A 27240-nucleotide genomic window follows, 5' to 3' on the forward strand; every position below is an offset into this window, starting at 1 on the left:
TCATTAGATGTCAGGCTAGTATAAACAATTAACAAAACATTTCTATTTAGCTTACTTTAGTGCCATGTAGTTTGTGTCCTGTGCAGATGTATGCTTTCCTGATGATTATATTTCCAGTATAGAGGTCAAAACATTGTTCTATTTGCTTAATTGTAAGTCAAGTAATTACTCCAACACAAGTGTTTTGTCCTCATAAATTCTATACAATGAATTGTTTGCATTGTTCACAAACATTGTTTCCTTACACTTGGATAAAGGATTCAACCAAGAATATAATTTCTTGTCATCTTTAATTTATAGCATCCTTACTGTTTTTTTTAATGCTTTCCAACATGATTACATTGCAATTGCAATGCCTCAAAAATACCTTGGTGATTGTAAGTGAAATATTGGTGCTGATATGGTGTTTATTAAACATTGTGCTGTCTAAATCCATTAAACAATTTAAAAAGGAAAATATATTTATAAATACAAGCATTATAAATACAAGAAGCTTCTTAAGTTTATAAGAAACCGATTATTGTGCAGAGCATCCTTTTACAAACATCTGTGTCATACATCGGATTCAAACCCATAGCAATAATACCCTTTAACGACTGAACTACTGTTGTTGTTGTCATCATGTAGGATTCCCCCAATTTTCCTCATCCATCTCTTAGGACCAGTTGAGCCCCTCCAACAAGTTTTTTTTTTTTTTTTTTAAGTATGTATTTTTGACTGTAGATCTGTGTGTTTTCACGTGTTGGTTTGCCTGTTCTGAGGGATGAAAAAACCTGAGTTTCCAGGTGAAAAAACCCTCTACCTTTGTATGAGACCAGATAACTCACCTATGCATTATGGGATATGAAGGAAAGTGATGAGAACTTAGTCCACCTTTGGCACGAGTTGCCCCAGTCCTGAAGATACATCATCATCATCATCAAATTCCTGATATATACCCTCAAGGGGTGTACAGGATATGATAGTACTACATGAAAAATTTACACCATTACTAACTTCCTATCTACAATTTTTTTCAAAATCAGTCTGTTAAATATCAAGACTCCAATATTATCAGGTCTTATATTTCTGTCATCTAAGGCAGTGTTCTTCAACCTTTTTACACCTGCAGACCGGGGAAAATAGGAGAAATATTTTGCGGACCGGCTGACGGCTAAGACAGAAACATAAACCAAAGTAGATAGTATTTTATTTATTAAATCCAATGTTATAAAATTACAATTTTTAGCTAGTGCGACATCTGTTGCTTAGAGGTTAGAAAATTTGATATACGTGGCTGGAGCGTTGTTTCTGAGAGATGAAGAGCTGCAATAATTTCCATTTGTTTTCTCTGTTTGGTTTTTATTACTGACATGGCTGAAAAAGTCTTTTCACACAAATAGGAAGTCAAAAAAACGACCAACAATTTTATATATTTATAACTCAAAGATGGATATTCTTTTTCGAGTGATATCCAAAATTGAGACAATGATTGCATTTTATGTCTGGACACCAGAGTGACATAAGAAGACAACTTGATCAGCTTTTCTTTTTCATGAGGATCAAGTGCACATGATTTTATATCTTCCAAGAAAGGATTATTAATCCAGAGGTTACCTTTACGAGGATCCTCATTTTCAGGGAAATAATTATTAAAGTTTTCAGCTAACACCCTTAAATGTTGACTTATTATGTTGATTATGACTTTCTTGTTGACATCTGCAGCAACCAAAAATTCTTCCAAAAGTGGAAACATTTCTATATCTTCCTCTACCACGCGACTGTCCCAAAGAGCCAGCTTCTTTTTGAACACATCCATTTTATTTCTCAGTGTAAAAATATTTGTACAAGACCCCTGAAGAGAAATATTAAGTTCTTGAAGAAGGCTAAATATGTCCGCCATATATGCAAGCTTAGCCATCCATTCCTCATTCAACAAGGCTCTACTAAGTCAGATTTTTCACTCTCGCAGAAACTGCTTTACTTCTTCCCTCAGTTCGAAAAGGCATGCAAGAACCCTTCCTCTCAATAACCACCTCACTTCTGCATGGAGAAGGAGATGTGGTGGTGTGAGTCCATACTCTCACACAGTGTCATGAACAGCCTGGAGTTCATAGCTCGCTTACAATTTTCATTAATGATCTTCACCGCGTCATTCATAACAGTGTTTGGTTCAGTAGAAAGCTTCTTTGCAGCTAGGTGCTCCCGGTGGATCATACAGTGAGTGGACAAAACTTCTGGGTGCGCAACTTCCTTTATATTCACAACTACTCCTGAGCGATGTCCAGTCATGCTCGCAGCACCATCTGTACACACTCCGATGCATTTGTTCCAGTCTTACCTCTGCGCTTGAAAATACCCATCAAGAGCATTAAATATCTCTGAACTAGTGGTCCGTCCAGGTAAGTCGAGGCAACAAAGAAGTTCTTCCCTTAAGTCTTCATCTTCACTATACCTCACAAAGCAAAGTAGGATAGCATGGATACTCACGTCAGTTGATTCATCAAGTTGAATTGCGAAATATCTTGATTTCTTTATCCCCTCTACAACTTGCTTTTTAATATCAGTGGCCATATCAATAACTCTGAATGGTGGTGTCCGAAAGCGATTTAGCCTCCAGTTTTTTAGTCTTGAGGACCCAAAATTTCTCGTATGACATCTAAGATGCAAGGTTTTACTAACTCCTCACCAATAGTAAACGGTTTTTTCGTTTTAGCAATTCGAAGAGCAACTAAATAAGACTCTTGATGCAGCGACTTGTCACTAGTCGTCGTCATTTTCATTTCATTTTTCTGACTTTTCATCTGGTCGTGTAATCTTTGAAAAAAAGTCCAGTGGCTTATCAATAAAATCTTCATGCTTCAAATGCAAATGATAAGCAAATTTGGAAGGTTTCATAGCATCATTTGACAGAATTTCGGAACATACTACACACAAAAGCTGTGGCGATAGTTCACTGCCAGGGGCTACAATGAAACCAAGCTTTAAATAGTCCTTGATGAAACGCCTAACAAAGTTTCCTTTTCTTTTTTTTGGTTTGTATTGCACATTCTGAAGTATAAACATATTTCTTTTTCTTTGTTTCTTCTAAACTTGAAGCACTAGTACTTGGTATACTTTTGGTACCATCACTACTTTTCACCTGAATATTGTCCTTACCTCTGCTAAAGAAGGTTAAAAGGTTTCTGTTTGACTTTTTTTTTGTCTCCATTTTGTAGGGTTTCAAATTTTATGAAAAAAATAACTTGTTTTCCGAAATACCATAACACGATATTAGAAAACAATATGGAGGAGCGCGATAAAATAAGAATTTTTGCGAAGTGTCATCGACAGGTGAGCTGATGCAATAATGGCATTCGACGGCCGCTTGCTTTGCCTATACTTGGGCTGCACGCGACTATACCATAGTCGCTTGCAGCGTCCCGAATCATGTAGCCGCTACATGATTGGGGAGAAATTTTTGGGAGACCGCCAAGTTGAAGAACAAGGATTTAAGGCACTTTGTATCGTATCAATCCAGCTATATCTTGGTCTTCCTCTGGGTTGTTTCCCTGCCAACCTGGCAGAGAACACTTGTTTTGCTAATCTTTCCTCTCCCATTCTGCTTAAGTGACCATACCACCTGAGATTTGCTCTGCTAACACATTCCTGGATGCTAACAAGGTCAAGTTCTTTCCTAATATCCTTGTTTTTAATATGATACTGCTGCCATCTCTTCATATTCCCCCAGAGTCTTTTTCAAGACTATCATATCTGTGATTTCTAGTGTTTGGTCAAGTGTTTTATTTCTAAGCTATCAGATCCATAAGTTAAAATTGGTTTGAATACTGCCTTTTATACAACTAATTTAGTGTTTTGACTAATTTCTCTCTTATTCCATATAAATTTATTCAGTTGACTTCTTACCATATCAGATTTGTTGATTCTATTGTCTATTTCCATATCTAATTTAAAATCTTCACTAAAAATTTGTGCTTAAGTAGCTGAAATGTTTTACTTGTTCTACAGGTTCTCCATTCACGATGCAGTTGATATTTTCAATTCGTGCCTGTTTTCATTGTCTTGTTATCCGATTTTCATACCAAATTTATTACAACAGTTCTTCAATTTAGGCTGAGAATCTTGCAGACTTGTATTGGATTTATTTAAAAGTACAACATCATCATCTGCATAAAGTAAAGGGCTGAGATTAACATCTCCAATTCTGATATCATGTTTAACACCACTGTCCTTCATAATGTGATCCATATAGATAATGAATAAGAGAGGGGATAATGTACATCCTTGTCTGACACCAGATTTAACATTAAACCATCTTCCTGTACTTCCTTCAATTCTAATTACTGACTTACAACTCAAATAAAGACTAAGTATTGCTTGATATAATGCTCCATTAACACCATATAACTGTAGCATTTTGAATAGCCTCTCTTTCTCTCTCTCTCTCTTGGCACCTTGTCATATGCCTTTTCCAGCTCTACAAAACTTAAATAGAGATCTTTGTTATATTACTATGATTTCTCAACTATCTGTCATAAAATGAAAATCTGATATTGACAGCCTCTATTTGGCCTGAATGCAGTTTGTTCTTTACCAAGCTTCCCTTCTAAAATCCTTCTGAACCGTTTCTCAAGTTTTGCATAAATCTTACCGGGAACAGTCAGTAGGAAAATACTCCTGTAATTTTCACATTTCAGTTTTATTTCCCTTTTTATATGTGGGTACTACGAGAGCTCTACTCGAATCATCTGGAATTCATCTCTCTGTCTAGGCCTTCTGAACTATGCAGTGCAGCCACTGTAAGACTTTTATACTCCCCCCCATACTTAAGCATTTTTGGTTGAATATCATCTACTCCAGCTGCCTTTCCAAATTTCAGGCTTTTGATGGCTTCTTTTTTTCTACTTCAAGTATAGATATGTATTCCTGATTGCATGCCTGTTGAGTGTTTTTTACCACTCTGCTGTCACTGATTGTTTCATTTAGCAAATTTTCAAAGTACTTACTCCATACATCAAGGATATCTTTTTCTCCAGTTTTCATGTCACCTTTATCATCCCTAATTCCTCCTACAGCAGTCTTTCCTCCATTGTGCTGACCTGGTTAGCTGAGTAATCAAGGATCCTAAAACTAACATGACAACTGTCATGTTAAATTAGGACATCATTTTTACTGTAACAAAACTATCTATATGAAAGAATGTTTCTCTGATGTTGGCTTAAATAGAATACAGCTTTGATGTAGTTAATTTATTATATTTCATTTATTTATTCTAATTTTATTTTATTTTTACTAGACATCAGGCCAGTAGAATAACCATTGATCAAATCACTGTCTCTTCATCATACTGTGTGAAATGTAATTTAGCTTGTCTCTGTATATATAAATGTGTATACTCCAGGTGATGACCTTAATATGAAGATCAAAAAGTTGAGAAATTAAAATAATTATTTATGACACAGTTGTAGAGTCCATAATTTGTGTAAAATAAAACTTTCTTCCATTTTCTTCTTTTCAATATGAAATTCAATTTTATCCTGCTCAAGACTAAATAGTGATCACTTCCAATTTCAAATCCTCTGTACACTCTAGTGTCCTGTACTGAGAAAACATCACTATCAACAATAACATAGTCACTGAAACTTTCTTATTCCTTGCCTCTTTTTTCCATTGTCTTAGTAATAACCAGTCCATGTCCTGAGCAGAAATCCAACAGATATTTGCCATTATTATTAGCTTTGCTCTTTTCTCCAAATTTTCCCAAAATATATTTGTATGTCTGATAATCATTTCCTACTCTGCTATTTAGCTCCCCAACAAGGACTAACTTTTCCTTTTTCATTGTGTCAGTTGCTTTTTCTAAAGCGTCAAAAAATTCCTCCACTTCTACCTTAGTAGAACCTTCTGTGGGACCATAGGCACAAATAAGTCTCATTGTCCAGTTCCCCATTCTCATATTTGCCCACATCACTCTACTTGAGACTGCCTGCCATTCAAGAAGATTAGCCTTATATTTAGTATTGAATACTATAGCTACTCCTTTTCCTTGATTGTCATTGCCTGAACATAACGTTTTGCATTTATTGCTCAGAAAGATCTCACCAGTTTTTGTCTTTTTTGTTTCAGTCACCCCTATCATGTCGATCTGGTACCTTTGCCATTCAGGCTTCTTATGTTGATAGTACCGATCTTGAACTCTGGTGATGTTGAGTTGGGGTATGTTTCAAGGTTTGTTCAGGTAGTTGACTTTTTACTGTTCACCCTGGTTCCTTGGCGAAAACAACAGAGGCCTTGTTTAACTGGGCGACACCCCAGCCAGCATGAAATTCTGTCATGTTGCACCATAATTTTATATTGTGGTTTAATCCAATAAGAATACAATTTGGTCGGCTAAATCCCAAATTGCCAGCCCATCCTCGTTTGTTCAGTATCCAGGTAGATACCTAATGGGGTGCACCACGAGAAGATGAAAATTGGACATTAGGTCAGAAGCCCTGGTTATTTCTCTGCATTCCTTTAAAGGTTATGCAGAAGTCTCCTCTGAGTTATACACAGTGGTGAGCTATAAGGGGGCTTGCCCAAGCCCTTTGTTAAATTTTTCTCAAATTTGTGAGTCCCTTGTTCTTCTTGTTTATGTTTTTTTTTTGTTAACATAATTTTTTGAAATATATTAAGCAACAAACTCATACAGTAACCTAACAAAGTGATTTTATTAAATAAAATATTATAGTTACTGTTACTACCATTTTACAAATAAGAATTCACTTTGGTAATCACATATATATAAATAAATAGGACTATAAAATAATGCCCCTTGATTGGTACCATTGATTATCACTTGAAGTATAAAAATCAAAGAGAAGTATAGCGTATTTCAATATTATTGTGTTTAGATAATATTTATTTATTATTTATAGATTGTCATAAAAACTTCTAGCAAACAAAACAAATTTATTTTGTTTATAAAAAATGCGGACTATTACATATGTGCAATTATAAAAGATTTTATTCTTATTATATTTTGATAGTTAAAAAATGTTTTTCTTATGTAAGATAAATTAATACAGATGATTGTGTGCAAATATTTCATGTTTCGATCATGAAATATTTGTTTAAAAATTTGTTCAACCTTTACAGGTTGATTGTCCCCTCATACATTTTGATTAAGGAGTACACAAGCTGTATTAATAAAAGCTTTTGTGCAAAATACAGCTTTTTTTTTTTTTTTTTGCTCGACGATGCGAGTCCTTTGTTAAAATTTCCATAGCTTACCACTGGTTATACAGCTTTGACCCTTAAGCACCCCTTCATGCAACTCACTATGTTAAATGCTGTTATCTATACAACTTATGACAACATATAAAAAAAACAAGCAAACCTTGACTGAAACATTTTCCAAAATGAACATTATTTTGCTTCCAGTTACTTTGGCTAACACCATATCCATTATCGATCCATCCATTCTGTGAATATCCAGAAAAACCAAAACCTATCAGTAAACAAGATTCATTTGTTTTATAAATTGCTAGAAATACATTTCATTCAGTGCCATAAAAACTTCCAATAAGTAGCAAAAGTATGATTCAAGACTATAGTTCAATTTTTTCTTTAATAAAGTAAAATATCAGGTTTATATTTTGTTTTACATATTAATACTAATGTAATAATAATTAAAATTAAGAAGCAAAATACAGAGTCAAGCAGATGTTATGGCCTTGCAGAAGGACCTGAATAGAATGCGTGAATGGGCAGGTAAATAGGACTATTAGTTCAATGTTGGAAAGTGTGAGATTTTGAAATTTGGTAAGCAATGATGGGATGCAAAGTATACACTTGGTGGGGGAAACTTTAAAGGAGGTAAAGAAGATGGGAGATCTGGGAGTGGTGGTGCACAAGGACCTGAAATTAAGTGGGCCACATTACACAAGTTGTGAAGACATCACATCGGATAATGGTAATGATGCAGAGGATCCTGACATGCAGATATAAAGAGATTATGATGCCATTGTATAAAAGCCTTGATCAGGCCTCATATGGATTATTGTGCACAGATCTGGTCGGTGGGTTTTCATGGTGATGGAGATATGTTAGAAAATGTCCAAAGAAGATTCACAAAGGTTGTCAGTGGTCTTTGGAATGTGGAGTGCCCTTTGATTGGAAAAGGCCTAAGTTTGATTTTTGTTGTGACGAGAGGAATCTTTATTATTATTATTATTCAGACCTCCATGGAGTCAAAAGGCTCATCGTGAGAGGTCCTTCCTAAGAAACACAAAGTCTATCAAGACTCATCGAGGGGACGTCCCTCCCCCTAAGAAACACAAAGTCTATCATACCACTCCTTAAACTCATTGACCGTTCTCACTCTCACCACTCAGTTAGGCAATGCATTCCATGGTTCAACCACCATACATGCAAAGAAACCCCTCCTCACCCTGTTGCTCACAGTTTCCTTATGTAACTTCCAGGGATGGAATCTTGTCATCACTCCTTCCTGCTGTTCAACCAAGCAAAAGAACTCCCCAGTGTCAACATTGTAACCACCTCTCAACAGTTTAAAAGTCTCAATCATATCACCTCTCCTTCTTCTATCCACCAAACTCTGCAGTCCACATTCCCTCAGCCAATCCTCATAACTATCATTGTACAGTCCTGAAACCATCTTTGTTATCTGCCTTTGTACCCTTTCCCCAGTTAATTTATCTTCTTCAAATCCTGGGAACCAAATCTGAGAACAATAGTCCAAGTGTGGTCTGATCAGGGTCTTATACAACGGAATGATAACCCCTTTATCTCTGCAGGTCAGTGTCCTTCTCATTATTGCAGCAATCCTCTGTGTTACCTACACCACCTTTGCAATATGCTCCCTGAATTTCAGTTTTCTATCAATCATCAACCCCAGATCTCTTGTCTCCCCTACTTCCTCCAATATAACTCCTCCCATAGAGTATGCAGTGTTCCATCGATGTTTCCCAAACCTCCAGACCTTACATTTTGCTGTATTAAACCGACACCCCCATTCATTTGTCCATCTATCTAGCTTATTTAAATCCTCTTGCAGGTGCCACATCTGCACTATTACTAATAATCCTTCCCAGCTTCACATCATCTGCAAACAACTGAATTTCCCTTTGCAATCCATTGACAATATCATTGATATAAAGGTTGAACAATACAGGTCCCAGTACTGATCCCTGTGGGAACCCCACTTGTGACCTTCTGCTTCCTTGATCTTGTCCCACCATACACAACTCTCTGATACCTATCAGTCAGCCAATCCTGAATCCTCTTGACTAACCCGACATTTAAACCCATGTGCTGCAACTTAAATATCAGCTTATCATGTGGCATCCTATCAAACGCCTTTGCAAAATCCAAAAAAATGGCAGTTTATGCCTTTCACTCATCAACTGCTCTTTTCACTTTATTATAAAAGGCAATCATATTACTAAAGCAAGAGTGTCCCTTAAGAAATCCATGTTGATTCTCACAGATAACAATACTCTCATCTGCCCAATGCTGTATTAAGATATATAAGACCTTAACAACTACTGATGACACACAAACAGGCCTATAATTGGACACTTACAGTCTGCTACCACTCTTATGCAGCGGCACTATCTTGTTATTATTATTATTATATTATTATTATTAAACAAGACCTCATGGAGTCAAAGACTCATCTAGGAGGTTCTTTTATCTCACACACATCTCATCATACCGGGTCTTAAACACATTCAAACTCCTTGCAGACACCACACTCTCAGGCAAGGCATTCCAATCATTCACAACTCTGCACGAAAAAAACCTGCCTCTCACTCCCCTACTCACACCCTCTTTATACAGTTTCCAGGGATGACCTCTGGTTCTCCCCTGATCTTCCACTATTCTCTGTAGAACTTCTCCACCATTGATCCTATAACAACCCCTTACCAACTTGTAGGTCTCTATCATATCTCCCCCTCTTCCTTCTCTCCACTAGACTCTGCAAATTACATCTTTTCAATCTTTCCTCATACTCGACATTCCAGAGGTCAGAAACTACCTTAGTCAGTCGCCTTTGGACCCTTTCCAACATCTCTTCATCCTTCTGAAAACCAGGTGACCAAATCTGGGCACAATAGTCCATGTGTGGCCTAATCAAAGCCTTATACAATGGAACAAGAATCTCCCTACTTCTACACGTCAGTGTCTTCCTCATCATTCCCAGAAGTCTTTGTGTTGTCTTCACAATTTTGGCGATGTGTCCCCTAAATTTTAGATCCTTATCCACTATCACTCCCAGATCTCTTATTTCCTCTACTTCCAACAATATATTCTCACCAAGCATAAATTCTGCATCCCATCTTTGTTTTCCAAATTTTAAAACCTTACATTTTGCAACATTGAACTCACATCCCCATTTGCTTGCCCAATCACTCAATTTATTCAAGTCTTCTTGCAAGGCCACAACATCTTCACTACTCTTTATGGTTCGTCCCAACTTTGCATCATCTGCAAACAACTGAATATCTCCATCCAAATCTTTGCCAATATCATTAATATACAAGTTAAATAGTAACGGCCCTAAAACAGTTTCCATAATTATTATTAATAATAATAATAATTATATTATTATTATTACCCCAAGACTTCATGGAGTTAAAAACTCATCTGGGAGGTCCTTTTATCACACACACATCTCATCATACCGAGCCTTAAACACACTCAAATTCCTTGCAGACACCACACTCTCGGGCAAGGCATTCCAATCATTCATAACTCTGCACAAAAAAAAAACCTGCCTCTCACTCCCCTACTCACACCCTCTTTATACAGTTTGCAGGGATGACCTCTGGTTCTCCCCTGATCTCCCACTATTCTCTGTAGAACTTCTCCACCATTGATCTTATAACAATCCCTTACCAACTTGTAGGTCTCTATCATATCTCCCCTCTTCCTCCTCTCCACCAGACTCTGAAAATTACATCTTCTCAATCTTTCCTCATACTCAACATTCCAGAGGTCAGAAACTACCTTAGTCAGTCCCTTTGGACCCTTTCCAACATCTCTTCATCCTTACCTTTCTTCCATTCCCTGGGTACCTTTCCCACAGCCAGACTTTTTATTGAAAAGGTCAATGGAGCTGTCAGTTCTTTAGCACATTCTCTCAAAACCTGTGGTGAAATACCATCCAGTCCAACAGCTTTACTAGTATCCAGAGTACTCAGTATTTGGAACACACTCTCCTATTGCACCTCTAAACCCTGAACCTGCCCTATCCCTCTAGTATTAAAACCTCCTTCAGGATGAAATACTCTAATAAAGTGCTCATTGAACAACTCCACTATGTCCTGTGCATCAGTCACTCTATTCCCATTTTTATCCTGCAATGTCATTCTTCCACAATCATTTCTCCGCTACTGGCCATAGAGCTAAAAAATTCCCTAGGATTTTCTTTGGATCTTAGTGACAATTTCTTCTCATATTCCAGTTTTGCCTTCCTCACAATTCTGGTCACTCTCCTAGCCTGCGTCTTATATTCTTTGTGTAGCTGTCCTCCACCCCTCTCCTTATATATCTTCCATAATCTCTTTTTCAACTGCAGTTCCTGTTTGATATCATTTGTCATCCACTTTACACTAAATTGTGTTTGCTTCTTCACCTGTGGAATACAGCTTACTATTGCTGCAAATAAATATTCTTTCACAATTTCCCAAGCAGTAATGATATCCTGGCCTTTCAATTCTGCCCTCCACGGAACTGCCCCTAGTTGATACCTAAGACTATTATAATTACCCGCCTTATAATTCCACATAAGTTCCCTTTTCTTTGATACACCTGCATGTCTGTTCATCTTCCAAGTCAAAACCACATGGTCACTCTCTCCAACTGGTGGGAGAGATGTCATTTCACTTATTATCAGCTCTTCTGATGCTATGACCAAATCCAAAACTCTTGAACCTCTTGTTCCCTCTATGCCGAAGACATTTTTCCTTCAAGAATTCCAGAAATTCTATCCCCTTCTTACTACTTGCATTTTTCTCTTCCATCTTATACTGCTGTAGTTAAAATCTCCCACAACAATCATTCTTCTTGCACTTGCCAAGCTCAACTGCCTAAACATCTCCTAGTGCTCACCTTCTGTGCTCCCTGGTCTATAGCAACACCCCACTAATGCCAGATCAAGTGTCATCTAGAATTGGAGGAAAGACTAAAATGACTCTATCTGTGAAGAGTACATTAGCCCATTGGTGTCTTGTCCAATTTTTAATTTTTAGAATCAAAAATCTTTCTTCATGCTCTGTGATAGAATGAAGACAACCTCTTAGCAAATGCCTAGAACACGTTCCATTGATTTGAAATGCTGCCCAGAACTTGGAGACAATGCTATATGAGATTCCAAACTCTCTGACAATATCAGTAATTCATTGGCCTTCTTCAAGCTTTCCAATAATTCTTCCCCATATGAAATCATCTTGATGATGTCTTTGAGACATTACAAGACATCCAAGTTTGCAACTTTATTCCTTTACAAAAAAGAGCTCCCTTCAAACACAATTCACTTAGTGCAGTCTTTTGACTTTTATCCTGTTGAGTGCTACCACATTATCCCTTTGCACATGGTTCAAAATTTTAATGTGTGTACCTGCTTTCCACTCAAAATTGTCAGTTATACAAATTGCACAAGCTGATTCATCTGAATTTGTGGTTGTAATCTTCATAAATAGTGTTCATCTTTAGGTTTTCAACACCAGTGTATATAGACAGAAGACACATGAAAAACATGACCGGTAAACTGCAATAATTCTGATTATGTGAATCCACCCATGAGATGTTATACCCATTAATGTTTTATTGGTGGGCTGAGGGTTAGATGTTCCAGAAACCCTACTCAGGAGACTAAACATGGAAACGGTCAAGACCATATCTTGGACCGACATTTACCTCTTTCCTAATACACAAACATCACTTTCTCGGTCTCCAAAAAACTAGCATTTTGTGGCTTAAGATACTTTTCAACTGTCCAGTTAATAAATCTACACAAATCCCAAATTTGTCTAACCTTAGAATACTGCTTTTAGATTTGGAGTGGTGTGCCAAAAATCCAACCAAAACTTTTTCATGATGTCCAAAAGAGAGCAGTTGGCAAACTCACTCTTTCTGGTCACTCTCTCATAAATAGTCTGTTTCTGCAGTGTGTTTTCTCTACAGATACTTCTATATCCATCATTCTCCCTATTTCTGCAAAACATACAATATCTACCTCTGCTCTATAGAATAGTCTTCCTCAAAGTATTTCCCAAAAATTATACCTCTAACTCTTCGAAAAGAATATCAATAGACTCCCTTCTCTCTTTTAACCCTATAACAAATTGATACATACCCAGTGTCAATTTGTTATAAGTTCTGAAACCACTTATGTGTGGGAGTAATATATTAAAAAAAATCATTCATATTATATAGAAAGAAAAACCCAAGGAACATAAGAAAATCTCCCTCTATACATAAACACCACATATAATCAACTCTTTCAGTTGAAAGCTTCCTAACTTGACAACACATCATTTTATAGTTAATTTATGATATATGCTTCTCATCCTTTCATCAGATTATTGTGATTAAGCAATTGTGATCATAAACAGTTAAGAGTCAATAACAAAAGATATATTTTAACTAACCTAATAAGTTAGACATAAATATAATAATGTTTCTTACCTCTTCCAAAAGAGTCTGGACTATGAGCACATTCTTTAATTTCCTTGTTTCTTTTTAAAGTTTCCATTTCTTGCTTGGAAAGTGCCTTTTTGGCCTCCATCCTTTTCTGTTTTAGCACATGATGTCTTTTTACTAAACAGCAAACAGAACATGAAAAGCAATAAAACTTAATATAAACTGAAAGGATGACTTTACAGAAAAAGTTGATATTTTAAGAACATATTGCAAAACTGAGCAAAATAATTCAAATGACACTTGAATATTAATAAACACTGACAAGTAGGAATAAGCAAATTATTCTTCTTCTTTATAAGCTTTGAATACAATCATATGAGCTGTGTGTGTGTGATAAAAGGACTTCCCAGATGAGTCTTTGACTCCATGAGGTCTTCGGGTAATAATAATAATAATAATAATAATAATAATATGTCAACTACAGCACACAGATTCAGTTGGTTGGGTTTCTTGTGGAATGAGGAAATAGTGGAAGATAGGATCCAGAGACAAGTGACCAAGATTGAAACAAATCTATGGAATGCTCCCTATGGAAGATACGTTGAAAATTTACGTTGGATAAAAGTATGCAAGTTCAGTGTTGCAAAAATTAAATGTAAAAATGTAACGTTTAAATTTGGGAAACAAAGATGGGATGCAGAATTTATGCTTGGTGAGGATATACCGTCAGAGATGGAGGAAATAAGAGATCTTGGGGTGACAGTGGATAAGGATCTGAAATTTAGGGGACACATTGCCAAAATTATGAAGACAACACAAAGACTTCTGGGAATGATATCGAGGACACTGACTTGTAGAAGTAGGGAAATTCTTTTTCCATTGTATAAGGCTTTGATTAGGATATGCATGGATTACTGTGCCCAGATTTGGTTACCTAGTTTTCAGAAGGACAAAAAGATGTTGGAAAGGGTTCAGAGGTGTCTGACTAAGGTAGTTTCTGACCTCTGGAATGTCGAATATGAGGAAAGATTGAGAAGATGCAATTTACAGTCTGGTGGATATATAATAAATTTAGTTTAATCCTTTATCCAAGTGTGAGCAAACAAAGTTTGCGCCTGAAAGTATCTTCAGGACTGGGTTAAGATGGTACACACCAGGGCAACTCGTTGCAAAGGCGGAGCAAGATACCAACACTCCTATCCTAGTATCTCCTATAATGCAAAACACATCTCCTTGCGGATATGTCTAATGTTATGCATTAAGGGAAGGGCCACTACCCAGACCGGTTTCGACCTTCATTGAGGTCTCTTCAGTGGGAGCCAGGCCCAAGTCGAGATATCAGGCAGAAGCATTAGCAGGTCATCTCCACCTATAGGAATTGCCAATTGGTGTGCCACCCTTTTTTAATAAATTACTCTGGATTTAGAGAAAGATGTTGAAAGTTTATTTTCCACTTGGTTAGAGTATAATAAATTTAGTTTAATCCTTTATCCAAGTGTGAGCAAACAAAGTTTGCGCCTGAAAGTATCTTCAGGACTGGGTTAAGATGGTACACACCAGGGCAACTCGTTGCAAAGGTGGAGCAAGCTACCAACACTCCTATCCTAGTATCTCCTATAATGCAAAACACATCTCCTTGCGGATATGTCTAATGTTATGCATTAAGGGAAGGGCCACTACCCAGACCGGTTTCGACCTTCATTGAGGAGCTCTAAATCCAGAGTAATTTATTAAAAAAGGGTGGCACACCAATTGGCAATTCCTATAGGTGGAGATGACCTGCTAATGCTTCTGCCTGATATCTCGACTTGGGCCTGGCTCCCACTGAAGAGACCTCAATGAAGGTCGAAACCGGTCTGGGTAGTGGCCCTTCCCTTAATGCATAACATTAGACATATCCGCAAGGAGATGTGTTTTGCATTATAGGAGATACTAGGATAGGAGTGTTGGTAGCTTGCTCCACCTTTGCAACGAGTTGCCCTGGTGTGTACCATCTTAACCCAGTCCTGAAGATACTTTCAGGCGCAAACTTTGTTTGCTCACACTTGGATAAAGGATTAAACTAAATTTATTATACTCTAACCAAGTGGAAAATAAACTTTCAACAGTCTGGTGGATAGGAGGTGGGGGAGGATATGATAGAGATCTACAAGTTAGTAATAATGGGTTGTTATAGGATCAATGTTGAAGAGGTTTTACAGAAAATCGTGGGAGATCAGGGGAGAACCAGAGATCATCCCTGGAAGCTGTACAAGGAGGGTGTGAGCAGGGGAGTGAGAAGCAGGTTTTTTGCATGCTGAGTTGTGAATGATTGGAATGCCTTGCCTGAGAGTGTGTTGTCTGCAGAGAATTTGAATGTGTTTAAAGCACAGTATGATGAGCCGTGTGTATGATAAAAGAACCTCCTAGATGAGTCTTTGACTCCATGGGGTCTTGGTAATAATAATAATACTAATAATAAAGGATTAGCTGATGAGCAGAAAAGAGATTATAAAATAGAAACAGAGAATTTACTAAAGAGGTTTCATAGAGTGGATGTAGAAGAAATTTTCCAGAATGTGACAAGAAGGGAGAGAACAATGGGTCACTTCCTGTAAGTTGTACATCAGTGTGTTTAGCATGGTGTGACAACCACATTTTGTTTTTGTTTTTTTTGCTTGGAGAATAGTGAATAAGTGCAATGGATTTCCAGAGGCAATTGTGAGTGTCTTGTCAGTGAATATGTTTAAGGTGAGATACAGTAGCAAACAAATTAATCCAAACACTCACATTTTAAAGAAATTTTTAATTTTACAAGAAAATAAATACAAAAATTAAACTTCAACTTTACTTAATATTAATTTATGTGTGCTCCTCTGTTCCTAAATAAGTTCATTAATTTTCTTAAGCATGGACTCTAACATAGAACACATTTTTCTTATTTCTGCATCTCGAAACCATACTTTTTATAATGGATTGTATTAAGCTGTCCTTTGTATTATAATTTAATTTTCCAAGTCTGTTCACTATGGCCCACAAATTTTCTATTGGGTTAATGTCAGGAAAGTTACCTGGCCACTGAAGCAATAGGATAATGTGATATTTGAGGAACCCATTCACTTTTTTTAAAGTATGGCATGAAGTAAAATCTTGTTGAAAGATGAGGTTCTTTGTCTTTCTCGATCTGTGGGACCATTCTTTTTGCCAATATTTTTATATATTTGTCACTTTTCATCATGTTGTCAACCAGTACTGGTGATCCTGGAGTGCACCTTTAGTTGCCAGCATGGTTAGTCGAGTGGTTAACGTATCCGCTCTCCAACCAAAAAGGCTGCGGGTTCGAATCCCGCCGTGGGCATGGATGTTTGTCTGCGAAAGCACTAGTGATGGTAGTCGGTGATAGATGGCGTTGGTGTTAGATGATGAAGATTGGTGGAGTAGTGAGACGAAGAGTTGTAGAGTTGATGTCCTCCCTCAATGAGTCACACCTCCAGGGAGTCCATATAATAATAATAATAATAATAATAATAATAAAGCAACCCCAGAACATCTTTTTAGCAGGTGTTTAGGAATTTGTTAAAGGTGGGCAGGGAAGAAGTTTTCTCAGCCACCGATTTGCATATATAGAGAGTACTGACTATCTTTGGACAAAGAAATGGCCCTCATCTGAGAATATGACCTGAATATGAGAATATAACAAAGATTGGACCAACAGTCCAATCTTTGTACAAGCCTTTGTCAACAGTTGTTTCTTTTTAGGTCTACTGAAGTCTACAGCAAACAATCTTGGATTCATTTTGCTTTTCTAACTAGTAAACAATCTTGATTAAGTGTAGTTTTCCTTTTTTACCCACATTTTCCTTTTTCATCAAGAGAAAAGGTACCTGTTTCCCTAAACTGCTTTAAAATAACATTAACGGTACCAAAACCAATTCATTGGTAATTTGTCTTTGAGTCATGGATGGATGTGTGCTGAGAAAGAGTTCATATTTCTGAATGCTTTCTTGGAGATGTATCCATTTTATAGTTACACAAAATGAATAAAACACTATGAATGTCAACTTGTTACACTATTAAAAACAAACAACACTATTAATAAATATTGTAAAGGCAGTTAAAACATGCAGTACTCAAACCAAAATAGTGAACTAATTCCAAAATCAGAAATAGTAAACAGAAACCAAAACATTGTGAATGGAAATAAATATCAAACCAAAATCAAAAATTTGATCAAAATTTCGCTTGTTCGGATTAATTTGTTCACTACCTGTATGAGCATTCCACTCTTCATAAAATTAAAAACATTAATTATTTGAATTAAGAATAAAGGATATAAATACATGATTACTGAATTCCATACTATCACTTAATTATTTAATAACAGACAATCTTAATGATTAACTTGAATATTTAATGAGATAATTATATATATATATATATATATATATATACACACACATACAAGGTTGGTCTGAAAAGTTCTCAGCCTAACAATGAAAAAACGAATTTATAATTTAGAAATTATTTATATTTTTCAACATAATCTCCCTTAAGATTAATACATTTATTCTAGCGATACTCCAGCGCCATTATCCCATCCCTGTAGTGGTTCTCAGTAAGATCTGCAAAATACCCCTGTACAGCTGCAATTACCTCTTGATTCAAAGAGAAATGCTGACTGGAGAGGAAGAGTTTTAGTTTTGGGAAGAAATAGAAGTCAGAGGGAGCCAAATATGGGGAATAGGGCGGATGTTCCAACAATTCATAGTGCAGATCCCTTAATTTTCCCATTGCCAAAATACCTTTGTGGGCAGGTGCATTGTCCTGATGAAAGATTATTTTTTTTTCTGCAAACTGGGTCTTTTCTCATAAATTTTTTCATTCAGTCTGGTTAAAAGATCAAAATAATATTCCCCAGTTATTGTTTTACCCTTTTCAAGATAATTAATAAACAAAATGCCTTTAGCATCCCAAAACACCGATGCCATGACCTTTCCTGTTGATGGAACCGACTTTGTCTTCATTGGCACTGAACAACCGACTTCTGTCCACTGTTTTGACTGCTGTTTGGATTCTGGTGTGTAATGGTGAATCCAAGTCTCATCCATAGTAATAAATCGATGCACAAAATCAGTTTTATTCTTTTTAAAATGCTCCAAGCACTGTTCAGAGATTTTCATGCAAGTGCGTTTTTGATTTACTGTGAGCAAGCATGGTACCCATCTTGCACAAAGTTTTTTCATTTGCAATTCTTCATGCAAAATATATGCTATACGTTCTTTTAAAATGCCTATAGGCTCAGCAATTTAATGCACTTTGACTCGCTGGTCCAATACCATATCATGCACTTGATCAATGATTTCTAGTGTTGTTACACTTTTTGGACGTCGTTCACATGGATCATTTTCAAGGCTGGTATGCCCATGTTTAAACTCAGCAGCCCATTTCTTAATTGTCGAAAACGAAGAAGAGTGCCCATAAACTTTTATGAACTTTGAATGAATTTCTTATGCCGTTAAACCTTCTTTTACAAAGAATTTTATAACCCCACGATACTCGATTTTATCCATTTCAAGGGATACAGACAACACTTTTGCTTCAGACAGCTGTATAAAACATACTTGATAGAATGACTTGCAATTTCACATGGATGCTTATGACAGATGTACCAACTTAGGAAAAAGTGTTGCCATCTATGGTCGAGGCTGAGAACTTTTCAGACCACCCTCATATACACACAGGGTGATCAAAATTAAACTATCCCAGTTTAAGGCCTTGTGGAGTGCTACTTGGTGATCCAAATGCTGTGAAGCTTTGCAAGAATACATTGGGAATCATGTGGAAGCAATATATGGAGGAAAAAATCCAAAATTCTCCACCATGTGACACTGTATGATGTGCCGAATGTAGATGCAGAAATTTTTCAGTGTGTGTAAGGCGAAAAGCAACACAAGCATAAATAACACATTTTTATTCGCTTCCATTATGCATTTACTGGCTGCACTGTTCATTGTGCTGCTCTTCCTGGTAAGCCACAAACTGCACAGTACACAATGTATTCAAAAGCAGAACACAGCTTGTTGGGGCTGATGTTGTGTACATGCTGTGTTATGCTGTCTTTCAGCAATGGCAAATTATCAAGATGATCCCGTTAAATCCTGCCTTTCACAAATCCTTCAAGCCAGCAGTCATAAGGGTCAAATCAGGTGAACGCAGTGGTCATGCAGCAAGAAATGCACGGCTGATCACATCTGTGAAATGTTCTCAAAGAACCTCCTGTATAGATAAACTGATGTGTGGAGGGGGCTCATCCTACATGAAAATAACTGAATACATGCACAGGCACTGCTGTAGTTGTGGGTACAACAGAATTGTTTATCATATTGTGATAATTCTCGTCAGTAACTAAGCAGGTCACAGAAGCCGACTGGCAAATGTCCTCAAAGAAGAATGGTTCATTGATATATACAAAGCTGTAAACCCGCATCAGACAGTAACTTTGGGTGAATGCAAAGGAATTTGTTAGATTGCATACAGGATTTGCACAGCCCATATCCACCAATTGTGGGTATTTGTAGCTCTGTTCAGGTAAAAGGGAGCCTCATCTCCCACAAAATCATCCATGTCCATGCAGCAGTCAACTCCGTTTGAGCAATGAATATTAAAGCGAATGTCACTCAACTTTCAAAGTCCTCAGGGTGCAACCCTGTGTCAGGGTTATCTTGAATGGTTAGAAATGCAGAAGCTTCTGTAGAATTTTCCAGACATTTGTGGAAAGCACATAACTGAAGGAACCAATGCTGTTATTCATGGCCTACTCCACAATGGCAGTAACAACTTCATTCACTTGTGAACTAATTTGTTTGTAACCTCTTTCAAGTCTAACTCCCAACAATCCCATTTCTTCAAAATGACTAATCATTTGTCATTCTTAGGCGACAAAATTCACAGAGTGCAGCAACAGATAGTACAGTTTCACAAGCAAAGCATGTTAGAGCAAGGTTAGTGCTATCACATGGTATTAACAACCAGAATGAAGGGAAAAATCCCGTGTCCATTTTTTTAAACCGTCCTGGTACCTGCTGAGTTGCATGATATGCAAATTCCATGCATTTGGTGTTTATAGTTCCCCTGGTGGTGAATTCTGGAACTTTTTTTTTTTTCTCAGATATTGCCTCTACATGATGTACAATGTATTCCTGCAAAGTTTATCAATATTTGGATCAGTGGATGCCACACCACAGGTCTTAAACAAGGATAGTTTAATTTTGATAACCCTGTGTGTATATATATGTGTATATATATTGTTGAAATTAGGATTTACTCGGGATGTATACATTTATAAAAATAAATTTAACTGACTAGAACCCGAGAAAGTATAACAAAAACCTTTAATACATCACAACTAGTTTCATCGGTGCTCCGACTTCTTCAGGTGAGAAATAAAAACATAAGATATAAAATAACATGGTAAAAAATGAACTTTACAGCTTAATAAAAAGCAGAATAGTAACAGTCATATTTGAATAGATGACCGCGTGCTACCGTTGGCATGAGTAGAATGTGTGCGACAGCTAATTTTTGAGCGCCAGTACTGGATTACTGCGCTATGGGAATCAGGCAAATTGTAGCTAAGATTATTGTTTAAATGTGAAGGGTCCAGAACTATTTCTTTTGATTCGATAATTCTTCTTTCGAATTCATCCTTGCAAATATATAAATTAGTAGTGCGTTCCCAATCAACTTGATCTGGCTGTTCTTCAAGGTTAGAGTTTGCGGAGAAAAGGACATGACTGGAAAGGGCGCTCGCTCGTGCTCTACTGTAGGAGATGTCACGTCTATGTTCCTCAAGACGAAGTGAAACAGATTTGTCTGTCTGGCCAAAATAAGGTCGACCACAGTTGCACAAAACTTTATAAACACCAGGAAAATGCAGATGGTTGTGTTTTGGTTTTGGTCGACTCAGAAAAGAACAAAGTTTTGGCAGCGTAGTATAGTCGGTCTTTATGTTGAATTTTTTCAGAATCTTAGCTAGTTTTGGGGTAAGAGTGAATGACCATGGTAGCAGGTCTATGGAATGAATCCTGTGAGAACAGTTTGAAGATTTGTGGGTTTACAGAAACTGGTTGATAGGCGGAAAAGGGGTGATATGATTGAGACATACAAATTACTGAGGGGTTTTTACAAGATTAATTCAGAGGATATTTTTCATAACAGGTCTGCTGGTGGGAGAACTAGGACCATCCATGGAAACTGAGTAAACGTGTAGCTAGCAATTGTGTTATAACTAGGATTTTTGCTTGGAGAGTAGTGAATGAGTGGAATAGGTTGCCATAGTCTGTTGTGGGCATTGCTATGCTATGAATATTTATGAAAAAATATGAACGTATGTTAGATACTGCACAAAATGTTGGATAGTTCTTGACATGATGTTTAGGACTTCCCTCAATGAGTCTAAGGACTCCTTGGAGTGGCCTGTAATAATAATAATAATCCTATTCAGTGGTCACTGAATGGTCAAAGACCATTCAGTGACCACTGAATAGGATTATTCAGTGTTATACAACTACAGGAATGTATTTTACAACAGTAGTTGTACAACTTCACGAATATTTTCTCAATCTTTTCTTCAACAGAATACATTCATCCACACTCTTACTTATTTAAATAACTTTTGCGGCTTACACATATAGCAAAAAATATAGAATTTTTTCAAAAACTCTAATATATTTCATCTAACATTACATGGACACCATCAGGAGACAGACTGTTAACTACATTCCAAACATGAATTACAATAATAAGTCTAAACCATTCATATGTCTCATCACGTCTCAGTTGCAACTGAAGTACATGATTACACCATTAGAGTTCAAAGGAATACGAGAAGAGATTGGCACTAAGATCCAAAGAAAATCCTAGGGAATTTTTTACCAGTGTGGCCAGTAGGCAGAGAAACGATTGTGGAAGAATGACATTGCAGGATTAAAATGGGAATAGAGTGACTGATGCACAGGACATAGTGGAGTTGTTCAATGAGCACTTTATTCGAGTATTTCATCCTAGTGGAGGTTTTAATACTAGAGAGATAGGGCAGGTTCAGGGTTTAGAGGTGAAGAGGAGAGTGTGTTCCAAATACTGAGTACTCTGGATACCAGTAAAGCTGTTGGACTGGATGGTATTTCACCACGGGTTTTGAGAGAATGTGCTAAAGAACTGACAGTTCCGTTGACCTGGCTTTTCAATAAAAGTCTGGCTGTGGGAAAGGTACCCAGGGAATGGAAGGAAGGTAAGATAGTGCTGCTGCATAAGGGCGGTAGCAGGCTGGAAGTGTCTAATTATAGGCCTGTTTGTGTGTCATCAGTAGTTGTTAAGGTCTTGGAGAAATTAGTGAGGGACTATATAGTCTTTTGCAGATGAGGATAATGTTATCTGTGAGAATCAACATGGATTTGTTAAGGGGTGCTCTTGCTTTAGTAATATGATTGCCTTTTATAATAAAGTGACGAGCAGTTGATGAGGGAAAGGCATATAGGGAAAGGCACATGGATTTAAACATCAGGTTAGTCAAATGGATCCAGGATTGGCTGATTGATAGGTATCAGAGTTTTGTATGGTAGGGCAATATCAAGGAAGCAGAAGGTTACAAGTGGGGTTCCACAGGGATCAGTACTGGGACCTGTATTGTTCAAGCTTTATATCAATGATATTGTCAATGGATTGCATGGGGACATTAAGTTATTTGCAGATGATGTGAAGCTGGGAAGGGTTATCAGTAATAGTGCAGATGTGGAAACCATGCAAGAGGATTTGAATAAACTAGACAGATGGGCAAATGAATGGGGGTATCGGTTCATTGCAGCAAAATGTAAAGTCTCGAGGTTTGGGATCAATCAATCGGAGGATGCATACTCGATTGTAGGATCTGTCCTGAAGCAGGTAGGGGAGACAAGAGATCTGTGGGTAATGATTGATAGAAAACTGACATTCAGGGAGTATATTGCAAAGGTGGTGAGGGTAACTCAGAAGAATGCTGCAATACTGAGAAGGACGCTGACCTGCAGATTTAAAAGAGTTATCATTCCGTTGTATTATCAGACCACACTTAGACTATTGTTCCCAGATTTGGTCCCCATGATTTGAAGGGAATAAATTGACTGTGGAAAGAATACAGAGGAGGATTACAAAGATGGTTTCAGGACTGTACAATATGAGTTATGAGGATCGACTGAGGGAATGTGGACTGCAGAGTTTGGTGGATAGAAGAAGAGAGGTGATATGATTGAGACTTAAACTGTTGAGTGGCAGTTACAGGGTAGACATTGGAGAGTTCTTTCACTTGGTGAAACGGCAGGAAGGAGCGATGACAAGGGGCCATCCCTGGAAGTTACGAAAGGAGGCTGTGCGCAAGAGGGTTAGAAGTGGTTTCTTTGCGTGGAGGGTGGTTGAACCTTGGAATGCAATGCCTGAGAGAGTGGTTGGAGTGGAAACGGTGAATGGGTTCAAGGAGTGGTATGATAAACTTTGTGTTTCCTAAAAACGACCTCCCACAATGAGTCTTTTGACTCGATGGAGGCATGGATAATAATAATAATAATAATAATAATAATAAATCTGGGAGATATATTCACTTGTTCTCCCACATTCATTTATCACAGAAGATGGGTATTATCAAGAGTCTTGTACAAAGAGCTAATAAGATCTACTCTTCTGGTTCCCTTTTCTACTAGTCTATTTGTATATACATACCGTTGACATCACATCAATTGCCTTAATATCCTCCCATGATGCAAAAACATTATGGGAAGGTTCAACAAAGGTTGACAGTATGGACTTCGATAATTACTGTAGTCTTATCACTGGGAATCAGACCCAAGAAGATAACGAGACCAAATCAATGCACAAGATCATATATTTTCCATTCTATAACTAACTCTTATCCAAAGTATTTAATAATAAGAATACACAATATTTTTACTTGTACTATCCAATTATCCAAAATTACACAATTATTTGCTGCAAAAATTAATACAGTATTTTATAATGTGTATGCTGACTATCACTTTATAGTCAGCATACTTCTGTTTTATAGCCTTTTCTTGCTACATAATGCAGATCTAGCAGGAATACTCAAAGGTAAATCCATGTAAAACATTGCTAGGGTTGTGAAAATCACATTCTGCTGCCAAAAATCACGTATATTGATAAACTATTATCTTATATTTGCTTAGCAGTATTCCTTATCATGGCAAAAAAAAAAAAAAAAAATTAATTTTCATGAATCTTGCAATGTTTTCCATGGACTTCAGGGTTTTGTTAATTATCACACCAATTCTTGAATTTTATCCCCATCCAGAAACACAGTTTTTTCAAGACATTATGGACCCCACTTGTAACCCTCTGCAGTTTCAAGTGGGGTCCCACAGGGCTCAGTACTGGGACCTATATTGTTTAACCTTTATATCAATCCTTGCAATCCACTGACATTGTCAGTGGATTGCAAGGGGAAATTCAGTTGTTTGTGGATGATGCGAAGCTGGGAAGGATTATTAGTAATAGTGCAGATGTGGTAGCCCTGCAAGAGGATTTAAATAAGCTAGATAGATGGGCAAATGAATGGGGGTGTCAGTTTAATGCAGCAAAATGCAAGGTCTTGAGGTTTGAGAAACATCGATGGGATGCTACATACTCTATGGGAGGAGTTATACTGGAGGAAGTAGAGGAGACAAGAGATCTGGGGTTGATGACTGATAGAAACCTGAAATTTAGGGGACATATTGCAAAGGTGGTGAAGGTAACACAAAGGATTGCTGCAATAATGAGAAGGATGCTGACCTGCAGAGATAAAACAGTTATCATTCTGTTGTATAAGTCTCTGATCAGACCACACTTGGACTATTGTTCTCAGATTTGGGTTAATTTATCCCCTTCAAATCCTGGGGATTTGAAGGGGATAAATTAACTGTGGAAAGGGTACAAAGGCAGATAACAAAGATGGTTTCAGGACAGTACAATGATAGTAATGAGGAGCAGCTGAGGGAATGTGGACTGCAGAGCTTGGTGATAGAAGGAGAGGTGATATGATTGAGACTTTTAAACTGTTGAGAGGTGGTTACAGGGTTGACAATGGGGAGTTCTTTCGCTTGGTTGAACAGCTGGATGGAGTCATGACAAAGGGCCATCCCTGGAAGTTACGAAAGGAAACTGTGAGCAAGAGGGTGAGGAGTGGTTTCTTTGCATGGAGGGTGGTTGAACCATGGAATGCATTGCCTTATGGAGTGGTGAGAGCGAGAACGGTCAATGAGTTTAAGGAGTGGTATGATAGACTTTGTGTTTCTTAGGGGGGGACCTCCCCTCGATGAGTCTTGATAGACTTGGTGTTTCTTAGGAAGGACCTCCCATGATGAATCTTTTGACTCCATGGAGGCCTGAATAATAATAATTATACAGCACTATTCTTCTGAACTCTAAAAAATTCCTTGACTTTAACGACATAAAAATGGCAACCCTATTCATTAGTTTGGTCAAGCTGCCAGACTACTTAAATCTTACTGAAGGGATCAGACATCATCATCTCTACTTATAACTTTTGAATAGTGACTCAAGAACAGTTTTCTGTAACATGTTACTAGGTATCTTTATCTTTAATTTCTGGGATACTGTGTCTTTCTCCACCTCACAATAAAAAAATATGCTATTATCTGTCAAAAAGCACATCTCCTACAACATTAATCTGTTATCTATCACTATCTTCATCTGATGCATACTTTTCATAGTGGGGGACCATATAAGGAAGATTTTCTTTCTCAATTTTCTTCCATTTTGTCATAAAATTGCTAAAGGATGACTTCTGTAAACTTGAGCTCACTTTTGTAAAGAATCATAAATGTAGCAACCCTAATCCTGTATTATTGTGATAATCAACCTTTCCAATACCTTAATTATAACTGCAAATATACAGACTAGCCTATAATAGGAAATATCTGTCTTAGCATGATACCTATAAAGAATTATTAATGTAGCACCCTAATCCTGTATTCTTGTGATAACCACCTTTCCAATACCTTAACCATAAATGCAAATATACAGACTAGTCTCTATAATGGGAAATATCTGTCTTAGCATGATACTTAGTGGCATCATTCTTCTGCACTCTTTCCATCCTTTGGAACCCTTCCTAAAGACCTCTCTAAAAATTAGACAATCCCGAAAGATCGCACAACTCAGCTTTGTTCCACTCAGTGACTGGCTCACCCCATCACCAAGAAGAACCTCTCAGCGTTGGCTGTACCCAGTGGCAGGCTCACCCCACCACCAGACAGAGCCATAATCTCAGCGGTGGCTTTACTCAGAGACAGGCAAAAAACTACCCCAAGCAGAGCCTCTCATATATATAACCAGCATGGGAGCCAGACCCAAACATGGAGATACTAAGGCAGAAGCAATAGGAGAGGTCATATTTACCTATAGCAGTTGCCAGCAGGTGTACCACCTTTTTATTGAATTACTCTGGATTTAGAGAAAGATGTTGGAAGTTTATTTTTCACTTGGTTAGAGTATATTTAGTTTAATCCTTGGATAAAGGATTAAACTAAATAAATTTAGTTTAATCCTTTATCCAAGTGTAAGCAA

The 27240-nt window shown here is 37.2% G+C and overlaps 1 protein-coding gene across 1 annotated transcript in view; it reads right to left on the reverse strand.

The window, feature by feature from the left end:
• LOC150098975 (heterogeneous nuclear ribonucleoprotein 87F-like) overlaps positions 1-27240 on the reverse strand; it is an 86741-nt gene that overhangs the window by 12001 nt on the left and 47500 nt on the right. Inside the window, exons 4-5 of the mRNA XM_090405784.1 lie at positions 13675-13806; positions 7358-7468 (exon numbers count right to left, since the gene is read on the reverse strand). Coding sequence (XP_090261910.1) covers positions 7358-7468; positions 13675-13806 — 243 coding nt within the window. The remainder of the gene's footprint in view (positions 1-7357; positions 7469-13674; positions 13807-27240) is intronic.

This window comes from Typopeltis vanoorti, chromosome 15 (genome assembly GCF_054136105.1).
Source record: "Typopeltis vanoorti isolate ZY-2024b chromosome 15, IOZ_Tvanoo_1.0, whole genome shotgun sequence".
Lineage (NCBI taxonomy): Eukaryota > Metazoa > Arthropoda > Arachnida > Uropygi > Thelyphonidae > Typopeltis > Typopeltis vanoorti.